Source organism: Ochlerotatus camptorhynchus, unplaced genomic scaffold (assembly GCF_037179485.1).
Source record: "Ochlerotatus camptorhynchus isolate MF236.1 unplaced genomic scaffold, CSIRO-AGI_Acam_v1.1 ptg000014l, whole genome shotgun sequence".
Lineage (NCBI taxonomy): Eukaryota > Metazoa > Arthropoda > Insecta > Diptera > Culicidae > Ochlerotatus > Ochlerotatus camptorhynchus.
The window spans coordinates 414268-426812 of NW_027040506.1; the positions used below are offsets into that span (position 1 = coordinate 414268).

The following is a 12545-nucleotide window of genomic DNA, read 5'->3' on the forward strand; positions in this document are numbered from 1 at the left end:
ATCGGGATGGAAGTCTTAAAGTTAAGTTTAATGTGCTGTAATCGCTACGCAGTTTCTGTAGATACAACGTATACTCGTCTGATTTAACATAGCATAGACGAGTTAATTTGTTTATTAATTTATTTATTTGATAATGCTGAACCGAATTAACTTTACACAGCCGAGGATTCTTGTTCACTATACAATACATCTTATAACTATAGACCTTTTCGATGCTTAATCGTCTTTCTCTATCTATCGCACATGTATCACGGTGTATTTTCCCACTAATCTGTTTCCCTCTTACTCACACTCGTTGGATTTAAATGGTATAGTAGTGTGCGCCGATTAGACGTCGAAAAGCTCTATAATCAAAAGGTACAACACAATAAACATTTTATTTTCCGCAATCCAATGAGCCTCCTCCACCAGAACGGGAGCCGCTTCCAATGGTTTCATTGTATGGCAGATTCGCCAACGGGGAGCAGAGCGCTTCCATTGCAGCAATGGACGCAAAATGTGGTCAGCACTCACACATTCATCACGAAACGGTTGCTTTCCGAAGTCGACGACGCATCGACTGAAAGAACTGCTGATGAAGAACATTGAGGAGGACCACACAATGGTTGCTGCCGAGAAACACTGTAGACGAGTTAATGTTCCTGCTGATTCGGTATGAGCCAGGTAACCTGCGATTCTTTAGAGCAGTCATGGTACGTATTTCAGTTCAAGGCATGTTAGAAACCTGAAACAACTTATAAAAAATGATTACATGTATAACAATCAGAATGTTTACTTAAATAACAAGTCCTTCAGGGTAGTTATGCAAACTTCAGGAATTTATGCGAACTTTGAAAAACTTCAGGCAAATTCTGTGAACTCCAGGGAAATTCTACGAACTTCAGAGAAAGTTCTGCGAACATCAGGGATATCCTTAGAATTTTAGGAAAATTCTCGTGAATTTGAGGGAAAATTTAGCAAATTTAAGGAAAATCTATGATCTTCACGGGATTTCTAAGAACTTCAAGAAAGTTCTGTAAACATCAGAGCGATCCCATTTTCCTTTTATTTTCATCAGAGTCGTCCCCTCCAATCTTGCAATCTTGAACAATTTCTGAATCCTGGGCATAAATTAAAAGTTAGATATCGGGTTATAAAAGATTTTGTTCCTTTTATAACCCGATATCTAACTTTTAATTTATGCCCAGGATTCAGAAATTGCCCTGACTATAGAATACCATCCGTTATTATCCACTATTGGACCATTATTTTTATCAACCATTTCTTTGAATATTTTTAAAATATTTATACGGTTAGCAGGGTGGCCACTGGATTTTAAAAATAACATTTCCGGTTTTGCCCTGGTGCCCAACGTATTTTTCCCCGGTTTCAAACAGCTAAATATGCTAGAAAATAACGACATGGTTAATTTCAGCAACCACTAAATTTTCAATAATTTTAAAATGCATAAGGCTTAAAGATCACAGCTAATTGTTAAACTCAATTTTAGATAATATTTGGAAATCCGAAATTTGGAAGTCACAGAATATTACGAAATTTTTGTAAGTAACTTGTAAATTTTTCGAAGGGCACTAGGCTGAACACTATTGAGTCGAGTGGGTCATTGTACTGAATGTTATAAAGTGATCGATTGAACTATTTCCTATATAAATTCCCATGAGATTTACGGAATAATATTTGAGATCTTGGATTACGAAATTATTTGAAGATTACTTAAAAAACTTTCATGATTCTGAGGTAATGCCAGTTTTAAAAATTTTGAACTTTTCGAAATTTCAATCATGACGCATGGGCTTGGACAAAATTTGAGAATTCTGACACGTTGAAAAATTATTTAGAAAATTTTGATGAGAATTCCAAAGAATTTTTTTTTCAAATATTAGTTCCAGATTATTCTGCAAAGTATTTCAAAAACATTGTAAGGAGAACTAAAAATTAACCCTTTAACTGAATCGCTTTATGAAGAGCTTTGAGTGGGTTGGTTTATTTCCTTTAAATTCCGTTATAATTGCTTATATTTTGACAGAAACGCGTATTTCGTCTACTACTTGCAGACTTCATCAGTGCCAAGTTGAGTACTACCCCTAATGATCAACTACGGCCACCCTGAATTTCAGAATATCAGATATTTAAACATTTCAGAAATTTGATGACAAAGTCCACAAAGTTATACTGAGTTTAAGATCAGGCAAATTTCAAACGATACGGTTTGTGTTACATTCGGGCTAGTGACGTTCGGACTAAGTAGTGACATACGGGCAAATGTTATAGAATCGCGGCAGAATGATATGGCGGTCGAATATACGAAAATCAGAAATCAATTGATATTTTTCCGCTCTCATGCGCTCACAATATCACGCGTGATATTGGAACAAAATATCATGCTTGATATTTATTCTACAAGCTCCTTTGATATTGCGAGACTATTCACAACGTGCAAAAATCAAGCTGAGAGTTAACTCGACACAAAAATGATTCCATTGCACATCGTTTTTTTTAGAAAGAGAAAGCAAACTATCTCTTTTTAGTCTTCACCGATGGCAGACGCGAGGGACTGCTGCAAGCCGTTATGGAAGTTTCGGTTGCATTCGGGTGTAAAGCAAAAATCATTAAACTCAATCTCACCACAGTTTGGTGAGATTTGCAGTTGGTGAGTTTTGTTAGCTTGATATTCCGAGCTGCGATATCACAGCTTGCAAAATCAACCGCAGTGTTGGTGAGATTTGATTTTTTGATAATTTTCCAACACTGATAGGTACCATGGACATTTCGGACACTCAACAAAACCCAACCCGTTTTATTCCTGCATATTTTATTTCAGACGAAAACGTATTCTGCTTGAAGCAACTATGAAATTATAAATTATTAGAACTGGATAATATTCCAAGAGCTCGAATCATCGGCACCTAAATGCATCAGAAAAGTCTGAATAATCTGAACCGTTGCATTCCGGAACCAGTAGATAGCTTAGAACTGATCTTCACCTAAGGTGAACTCATCTGCTAGCCTGCGCAGTTTTGAAACTAGATCAGCGACCGACACTTCACCGTGAACCTTATTATCACGAGTGCGCACGTTGACCGTCTCCGAGCTACGTTCCTTTTCGCCGACAACTGTTGAATACAAAATTAAAATTCGTTTGAGATTCTCACACCAGTCTTCGACCTTGCAACCAATCTTACCCAAAATAAAGTTGTACTGCGCCAACTGTGCGTTTCGGATCTTCTTGTTCATGGTATCACCGGCGTCCAGATCGGCATCGGCCATGAAACCAGCATCGTGCAAGCGTAGACGAACCTTGTCGGCATACTCGTCGTACTGCGGTCCAACGGGAACCACCATAACCTGTCTCGGCGACAGCCAGAAGGGCCACTTTCCGGCGTAGCTCTCAGTCAAGATGGCGATCATACGTTCAACCGAACCAAGGATAGCCCGATGGATAATAACCGGACGCTTCTTCTCGCCGTTATCGTCAATGTAGTTTAGGTTGAATCGGATGGGTAACTGGAAGTCAAGCTGAATTGTAGCGCACTGGTGATTACGCTTCAGGGCATCCATAATTGTGATATCGATCTTCGGGCCGTAGAAAGCACCATCTCCGGGGTTCTCTTTCCATGGTTGACCAAACTTGTCCAGAGATTCGGCCAGAGCCTTTTCGGCTTCGTTCCATACTTCGACGTCACCAAGGTACTTCTCAGGGCGAGTGGACAGAACCAGGTTGAAGGTGAAACCGAAAATTCCGTACACATGTGCTAGGAATTCAAGACATCCGGTGATTTCCTGTCCGATCTGCTCGGGCATACAGAAGATATGGGCATCATCTTGCTGGAATCGACGCACACGTGTCAGTCCGGTCAGGGCTCCAGACAGTTCGTTACGATGCAGAACACCGAAATCAGCCATTCGCAGAGGCAACTCGCGCCAGGATCTGTTACGGTGATCGAATATCAGACAATGACCCGGGCAATTCATAGGCTTCAGAGCAAATGTTTCCTTTTCACTCTCAAAAGAGAACATATTCTCTGCATAGTGCTGCCAATGACCGGAAGTCTGCCACAGCTTAGAGTTGTAGATGTTAGGAGTGATCACCTCCTGGAATCCACGTTTGCGATATTCGGTACGAATGAAATTCATCAGCGAGTTGTAGATATGGGCTCCTTTCGGTTGGAAGAAGCACGAACCCGGAGAGAGTTCGTGGAAGAAGAACAGTTCCTGTTCCTTGCCCAACTTTCTATGATCACGCTTGGCGGCTTCCTCCTGAATCTTTTCCCATTCTTTCAGCTGTTTGGGCTCGGGAAAGGAAATGCCGTAAACACGTTGTAAAGATTCGGCGTCAGCCTTACCTTCCCAGTAGGTCGAAGAGTTTTTAACAACCTTCAATGCCTTCACCTTGCCGGTATGCCGGATGTGAGGTCCACGACACAAATCGATCAGCGGACCACATCGGTAGACGGTTGTGGTTTCGGTTGTAACCTTCTCGTTCAGAATACGACACTTAAACTCGTTGTACTCGAACATTTTCAACAAGTCAGACTTCTTCATTTCCAACCGTTCGAAGGGTTGCTTTTCCTTGACAATTTTCTTGACCTCGCTCTCCAGGGCACCGTAGTCTTGGTTGGAGATCTACAAGGCGAGAGGACAGTTTCGTTTTAGAACTTAGTTTAGTTGTCTAGTTATGCAATAGGAAATACTCACTCCACTTCCATCCAAGAACATATCGTAGTAGAATCCATTCTCTATTGGTGGACCATAGCAAAGGTGACCGGCGTAACGCTACAACAAAAATAAAACCAATTTACAAATCGCCCCACTGACCGAGGTAAAGTATCTTGTATTTAGATGACTAAGCACCTCGCATGATCTGCTTTACACGGGTGCACCCATCGATTGCGCTATCAAATTAAGTGCTTGCCATTTGGCGCTATCTACGGACACAGAAAGTTCGACCATCTGGCAGGTTGCAAATTTGTTTATCTTATCGTCTATAGTGGATGGACGACCGCAGATAATAGTATCCCATAAAAATGAAACGTTCTGCCAAAAAAATGTGTAGATTCAAACGTGAGCTAGACTAAAAATGGCGGATCAATCATCGGCATTTGCGAAACTCCCGGAATACATCCAGGGTGGCTTGAAGAAGGTAGCCTCGGAACAAGGATTCACAGATGGACTGTACCGGTTCGAGTTCGAAGATGGATCCAATAATGGCGACGGATACATGGGTGAGCTATTTAAGGTGTTCATCCGGGAAGCCGGTCGTGATGAGCTGGTGGTCCTGTGCAAGACGCTTCCAACGCACGAAATTCGCAAGCAGTATACCATTTCTTTGTTCCACCGAGAAGTCAAGGCTTACAAGGAAGTTCTACCAATGATTAGCAAATTTCAACAGGAGAAAGGCATTGAGGAGTACAATCCTGAAGGATTTTGGAACTTCCCCAAGAGCTACTATGCTTATTGCGATATGCAAAAACTGGAAGGTTTAATAATCATGGAGGATATGAGAGAGACACATTTCCAGATGTGGAACAAGCTGGAACCGGTGAATTATGATCATACGCATATGTTAGTGAAGCAACTTGGGAAAATGCACGCGATTTCGTTTGCATTAAAGGACCAGCAACCGGAAGCTTTCGAAAAATTCAAGCACTTCAGTGACCCACTGAGCCAACTGATTACGTTCGATCCGACGAAGGGCATGACAAGGATGATGAACGGAACATGTGAAAGGGCAATCCATGCCCTAGACGAAAGCGATGCGTTGTGTAGGACGAAGATGGAATCTGTCCGTGGAGTGGTTACTGACTTGTATCAGGAGGACGCAAAGGTAGACGAAGCTGAGCCTTATGCTGTGCTGGGTCATGGCGATTGCTGGATCAACAATATGTTATACAGCTATGGAAGCGATGTAAGTAGAATGTTTAAACCTCCATTCCATGGTAACATTTAAGAATGTGTATTTTCAGAGCATCACTCCAAAGGACATACGTTTAATCGACTGGCAACTGTGCCGTTATGGTTCACCCGTGCTAGACTTGATGTACTTCATATTCACGTCGACTGATGCAGCGCTTCGTGCCGAACACTACGAAGAACTGCTCCAGACGTACTACACATCTCTCGTGGACTATCTGAATCTCTTGGGCGGCGACGCGGAACGTCAATTCCCGGAGTCAGCGTTCCAGAAGCAACTGAAACGGTTCGGACGATTTGGCTTACTGATTAGCTTGCTGGTGCTACCGATCATCTGTACACCGAACGAAGAGGTGCCGGATATCGAAAAGCAAATGGAGCTGGCAAAGAAGGCCCAAGAGAGTGGAGGGGAAAATGTGGACGACAAAAATCTCTTCAGCAAGACTGAGGCAGCGGATGCAATGTTCCGAGACCGAATGCGGGGCTTGATCCAGGACGTTGTGCGATTGGGATATTTGTGAAGAGATGGAAAATGAGGTCATTAGTATTTGTGCTAGAATCCGTTATCGCAACTTTAAGTGTCGATTACATTTATAGAATTAAACGTTAAAGTACACTTGCACACAGTTTTGTTTGCTTGAACTAATTTAAAATAGATGTATAAGAAAATAGATTCAACATGGTGTTCAATATTTTTGTTTTGATTTTTTAATCATCGTAAAACACCAGTAAAAAAATATTAGGCTTCTAATTAATCAATGTATTGTTACTCATTGCCCTGAAAAAAATATATTGAAAACAGACCGAAACTTTGATTTTTATTTCGAAATCGAAATTCCAAAACTTGATCTTCATTGACAACCAGAAAGTGGGTACCAAAATCAATGTGAGGTAAATGGTTTATACATTGGATTTGATAGTAATAGCATGCTCCTGATTGAAAGTGTATCACGTTTAGTGTTTAAAAATGGCTAAAAACAAAATTAAAGTAAGTCCTCGATTTTGCAGAAAACATCCAAAATATTTTAAATAGATACGAATTGGAATTTATCGTTAACCACAATAATGGATTACTACTTGCCTTCTCCATCGCTTCGCCGAGAATATGCGCCGAACTGTGCCAGAACACGGCCTGCGCATCCGGATCGTCAAACTTCAGCAGCTGTAGCTTGCAGTCAACCTCCAGGGGACGGTCCAAATCCCACAGCTCGTTGTTCACGCGAGCGATGACCGTATTATCGGCCAGTCCCTGGCTGATACCCTTAGCCACATCGTACGGGGTCGATTCCCAGCTTGTCGCTTCGATCTCTTTACCATCCGGAAGGGTTACCTTGATTGGATTTTTTGGCTTCTTGGAAAGCTCGTCCAAATACTGCACCTTTAGTTCATCGTACAATTTGATACGATGATCGATGAATTCGGGAGCAGGCTTCTCTGCTGGAGCTGTAGATGAACCGCCGCTTCCTGGAAAACAAACAATGAGTCATTGATCAACAATGCATCATTTCAAACTTACCCTTTTCCTGTTGATTCTTCTGCTTCTCTTTCTTCATCTTACTTGCCTGAAAAACGGAAATGAAGCATTAGAAAATTTACCATGCTGCAAAAGAATCGAATGTGTAAACAAGATGAAAATGTTTCATCCATAATGCTAAGCAGTTTTATACAGAAAATGATGTAACAAAACAGTGAAAGGGAACCGAAGTGCTGACGTGCATGAATTTGGGAGCTCGCCCGCGGTCACACGAAATTAACACAAATTCCACTTGGACGAAGTCCACTTATAAAAAAAAATCTACTCTAAAAACGGATTAAGGCACTTTTGAACCTAAAAAACGGAACACTATCTTCCACGAACCAGTGTCGCAAATTGGCTCCGAGGCGGCTGAGTCGGATGCCGCAGCAGTTGCTGCTGCTGTTGTTGTTGGTACTGTTGCACTAGCAAGCTACTACTGCACAAATTCAAACGCAAATTAATAGTCCGATTGAGGCCGGCCACCAACGCCGATAGGCGCATTCTCCAGCACAATAGTTCGTTAGGTGAAATTTACTTAAAAATGTTACAAATTCATGCCTTTTGCTGGTTCAAATCCAGTTTTTTTAGCTCGGCGACGGGCACGTTGTCAGTCATTTTTTGCACAACACTACACAAGAAGGATCCAAGGGAAACTGTCAACGAGCTACAGATGACGTTTCAGGTTGAAAGCCGATAAAAAAAGGGGAGGGGGAAAATGATTTGTTTTGCTGCAGGGGTACGATGGGTGGTGGTCGGTGGACGGAATCGATGGAACGGAAGGAGTTTGAGATGAAAAACTGTAAAAGGTAGCGCAGGTTGCATCATTTAGGGAATTTCCTTGGAATTGGATTTGAAATTCCTCTTTATAGATTGTTAACAGATTGATTTTTTAAATGAGGTAGGTAAATTTAAAAATACGACAATTTGTTTTATTATACACGTAATCCATTTCATACTATCATCATATCTTATACTATTAGAATATAACGCACTTGAATGCACTGGCAAAGAAACATTTGTGCGACATACCTGCTTATTTGATTTGTTGTTCTTTCCCATACTTGCTTGAGACACTCCACAAATGATCTTTGATGTGTTTAGACACTTTTAGAGCAGTTTTAGCGCTCCAAAAAACTGAATTTGAAGTTCAATGATGTTTTGATACGTTTTCGTACTTTCAATGCGGCGAAATGTGGCTCGAAAGTGAAAGTTTTTCACAACATCAGTGTCAGTATAGAGAAAATATGAATGTTTTCCTCATGCGCAGTCGCGAATTTTAATGTTGATAAAACCTTGTCAACTGACCGTTTTTAGAGAGGGGTGTCGTTTTTTTTTTTTTTGAGAATACGACTTCGGTTTTAACATGACTGATTACATATTTCTAACTGCCATTGTGCAGATAGACTTCAACATCCTGAAACATATTTTTAATTTAACGGTTCAGAAATATGCACTTTTTGAAGTATTCACAACTTGGTCATATGCTTTATCCATTGGCGTAGCTAATGGGAGTGCCAGGGGGGCCAGGCCCCCTCCAGAATTATCTAGGCTTCCCTCCAGAATTATCTAGGCCCCCTCCAGATAAATTGTCTAGCTACGTCAATGGCTTTATCTGATCTGATTCAGTGGCGTCAAGTCGGACATTAACCACAAATATACCACAATACGATCATTTAGCCTTTCTTGATCTTACATAGATAGATCTATAGGGTTGCAATCCTATAGATCTTTCAATGTAAGACCGAAAAAGATGAAATAGTCGGCCAATCAAGTGCTTGAGTTGAAATGAGTTATTTCGAAAGATAAAGACGCAGCACCTCTTAGATTCCATTGAAACTTTGTGGGTGCAAAAAATCTACTACTTAAGCATCTTTGCATGCTTGTTTTCCTTGGAAAAAATCTAGAATACCATTTGAAATGGGCTGAAGTGCTCAGCAATGTTAACAATATATTTAGTGCCAACATTTCAAAGGGGCGTAATTACATTTGTAAACAATGGCTTTAAGCGTCGATTCCTCGCAAATAAAAGCTCACTCATGAATATTAATAACATCAACAGGTATAGGAATGTTTCCTATATCAGCTATCATTGTTAACATGGAGGAGTGAGCTTTTATTTGAGAGAAATCGACGGCTAAAGCCATTTTTTACAAAAGCAATTACGCCCCTTTGAAATGTTGGCATTGATATTTACTTCTAACACCAAGCCTGTTGGCCCAGACCTTATATAAACGTCATTGGATTGACTCAAGATAGCCGCTTCCGTTAATCTCTATAGGATTACTACACGAAACGAAAATCAATTGTTTTATTCATGTGTTTCACTTATACATTTTTGCCAAAACATCAGCCTTATACATTCCATAAGACAAACCACATAGGTCCTAAAAGAATGCATAAAAGGTATGTGTGATCGCTTATACATTTCATTTGACACATGGTCTTCATTAACTTTTTGCAAGGCGTCTGCTTATTAGTTGACTTATACATTTTATGAAAAATCAGCAATAGAAATTTGCCAAAAGGTATAAGGAGATTTCTATCCGTGTAGATGCATGGAGTTAAACATTTCACTAACACAAATAAGTCCTTTGGCTTAGAGCTTGTATAAAGGACATTGGAGTCAACTGAGCAGCGAGAACCGTCAAAATGTGCGCCAAACGAGCATTCTGCTTAGAAAATATTCAGAAGATTTCTTATTGAGTTAAAAAGTATTGTAATCGAGGTGAAATAAATTCAAACAAAACGTTTATTAATAACAACAAAATTTAAAAAAAACACATTATAGCAGTAACATGCATATGTTAACAAGAGTAATTTGTTTTGTTTACAAAAGCTGCCAACACTTACCGCGGAGCATGAAGTGCCAGCTTTGTGCGTGAACCATTTGTAGATTCTATCACCCTTCTCCTTTGATACAGTATAATTTAAAAGCATGATCACCCGAATAACTTCCTGGCACCATCCGCAACCTTTTTCTTCCGAACGGTTGGTCATTCCGTGGAAAAGGTGTACAAGCAAACGCAGGTTGGTTACTTTATTTGTACAGGCTGGCTCAATGGAATAAACTTTACAGAGCCAAGTTATCATTTCCGTTATACATTATTAATGTCTGAAATCTACAGCTAAAGGAGTTTAGTGGATGACAATTTTATGGATGTGGAAGGTCGGTCTTCCTCTTCATTTTTCTAAATAATTGAAGAGCTGCATTCGCTGTTTTTCTCTGCTTTGGTTTTATGAAAAAAAAAACATACACACACAAAAACATCCTGCTAGAAATGACAGATCACTGCTTTAATTCAGCATTATAGAAAACGTACAAGCATTACAAGATCACATATAACGAAACTTCTTGGGGCTTAAGTACACATATTGTTGTCAGATAGCGTAGACATGTTTTGCGTGACCTGTCATTTAAGTAGACAGGAATACTAAAAATACTAATCCAGCATTTTACGAGCGCTTATGGCCGCCACATTCTGGCTGAGTTTTTGGTAGGGAACATATGATTTGACGTTTGGGTTGTGTCGTTTGACGTGTAAACGTTCAAATTTGATCGTTTACACGTCAAACGACACAAGCCAAACTTCAAATCTTATGTTCCCTACCAGAAACTCAGCCAGATTGTGGCGGCCATAAGCGATCGCAAAATACTGGATACTGAATTCCAAGATATTTTATTGAAACCAATTCAGCAAATTGTTTGGGTGAAATTCAAAATCGAAATTGGGTGCATGCTTGGAATACACAGTTGTACACACCAATTGCTCATTTGTTAAAAACTTTTCACTCAGTTGTTGAAATTTGTTTTTCTTTAATGTACTTGATAGATTAGGATCATAGTTTACAATAGATATGCAAAGAGTAGGTAAATCTTAACATTTGAATCAACACCAATGATTTTTTACACTTAAAGTCCGAGATGTGCAGCGAGCATTTCTCACTTCATTTTTATTACGCAAAAATAAATACAGTTTATTACTAGAATTAAAATCTACTTTTTTTACATATCTATAACAAGCTTACACTCCATTCTATCTACTGCTTCAAAAAGAACTATGTTACGTCAACTGTGTGCAAAGTTATTAGCAAATGAGCATTTCGTGACCAAAACTGTGTATGCCAAGCATGAGACGATCAAATGTAAAATACTGTGGTAACCACAGCATAGTTCTGTCAAAACCTCAGCATTCTCATTGATCCATGCATAATTCATTATTCATCACTAAGATATTTTTTTTTTTTTTTTTTATTAATTACTTTATTTGTACAGGCTCAATCGAATAAACTTTACAGAGCCGAGTTATCATTTTCGTTATACATTATTTATGTCTTATATTTAAAGTTAAAGGAGCTGGACCGGATACTCGCGGTTGTCTCGAGGTTAGTGGAGATTTACAATTTTTTTGGATGGGAAAAGGGAGAGGGAGGTTTGAAATGTGGTTTACGATACAAATATTTAATTAATCCTAAAACATGAACTAATTTCTATTCATCTTGAAAACAAACATAAAAAAAAACCCCACACGTACAAAATACAAACTAAACACAAGGTTAATAAAACTTACAATCTAATGTTAATATTCTTAAAGTAAACATATATGAGTTTCATAAACTCCAGATCGCGTCTAGCCAAAATATCCCGAACTGGAACATTAGGTTGTCTACCTCGAGCCCGAAGGGAATCGTACAGTTCAGATCTGACTCCGCGATGCTCAGCACAAGACCAAATAATGTGATCTGCGTCCTGGTAACCTTGTCCACATTCACAGAGACTGCTGTCCTTCAGCCCAACACGGAACAAGTGAGCGTTTAACGAATAGTGATTGGACATGAGGCGAGACATCATACGAATGAAGTCTCGACCCACATCCAACCCCTTGAACCAAGGACTCTTCGACACCTTAGGGATGATCGAATATAGCCATCGTCCCAAACTCCCTTCACTCCACTTATTCTGCCAGCTGACGAGTGACTGTTGACGATAAATGAAGAAAAATTCATCGTAGGCGATTTGTCGATCGTAAATATCGCCTTCCATAGCGCCCACCTTAGCAAGTGAGTCAGCCATCTCATTGCCCGGAATCGAGCAATGAGATGGGACCCATGCAAAGGTGAT

The 12545-nt window shown here is 39.9% G+C and overlaps 2 protein-coding genes across 4 annotated transcripts; one reads left to right on the forward strand and one right to left on the reverse strand.

Annotated features, from left to right (window-relative positions):
- Nucleotides 1–2795: 2795 nt before the first annotated feature.
- ThrRS (threonine--tRNA ligase) lies at nucleotides 2796–8500 on the reverse strand. Of its 3 annotated transcripts, none has more exons than XM_065222014.1 (6): nucleotides 8456–8500; nucleotides 7427–7472; nucleotides 6992–7374; nucleotides 4696–4773; nucleotides 3183–4623; nucleotides 2796–3113 (listed from the first exon to the last, which is right to left on the reverse strand). In XM_065222014.1, the coding sequence occupies exons 1-6, from the start codon at nucleotides 8483–8485 to the stop codon at nucleotides 2968–2970; spliced, it is 2124 nt and encodes a 707-aa protein (XP_065078086.1). In that variant the 5' UTR covers nucleotides 8486–8500; the 3' UTR covers nucleotides 2796–2967. The 3 variants fall into 3 exon arrangements, with proteins under 3 accessions (XP_065078086.1, XP_065078085.1, XP_065078084.1); XM_065222013.1 differs by lacking the exon at nucleotides 8456–8500 and adding an exon at nucleotides 7985–8080; XM_065222012.1 differs by lacking the exon at nucleotides 8456–8500 and adding an exon at nucleotides 7769–8068.
- LOC135700924 (uncharacterized) lies at nucleotides 5035–6432 on the forward strand. Its single transcript, XM_065221598.1, has 2 exons — nucleotides 5035–5905; nucleotides 5964–6432. Exons 1-2 carry the CDS (start codon nucleotides 5078–5080, stop codon nucleotides 6429–6431), a joined length of 1296 nt encoding a protein of 431 aa, XP_065077670.1. The 5' UTR covers nucleotides 5035–5077; the 3' UTR covers nucleotide 6432.
- Nucleotides 8501–12545: the final 4045 nt, after the last annotated feature.

What these genes read in the sequence shown, in the direction of transcription:
- ThrRS (XM_065222012.1), bottom strand. Translation starts at nt 7,927, where the DNA reads ATGCGCCTATCGGCGTTGGTGGCCGGCCTCAATCGGACTATTAATTTG. An exon ending in GGAGCCAATTTGCGACACTG is followed by an intron (nt 7,473 to 7,768) that starts GTTCGTGGAAGA and finishes TCCGTTTTTCAG; the next exon opens with GCAAGTAAGATGAAGAAAGA. An exon ending in GAAGAATCAACAGGAAAAGG is followed by an intron (nt 7,375 to 7,426) that starts GTAAGTTTGAAA and finishes TTTGTTTTCCAG; the next exon opens with GAAGCGGCGGTTCATCTACA.
- LOC135700924 (XM_065221598.1), top strand. Translation starts at nt 5,078, where the DNA reads ATGGCGGATCAATCATCGGCATTTGCGAAACTCCCGGAATACATCCAG. An exon ending in TATACAGCTATGGAAGCGAT is followed by an intron (nt 5,906 to 5,963) that starts GTAAGTAGAATG and finishes GTGTATTTTCAG; the next exon opens with AGCATCACTCCAAAGGACAT.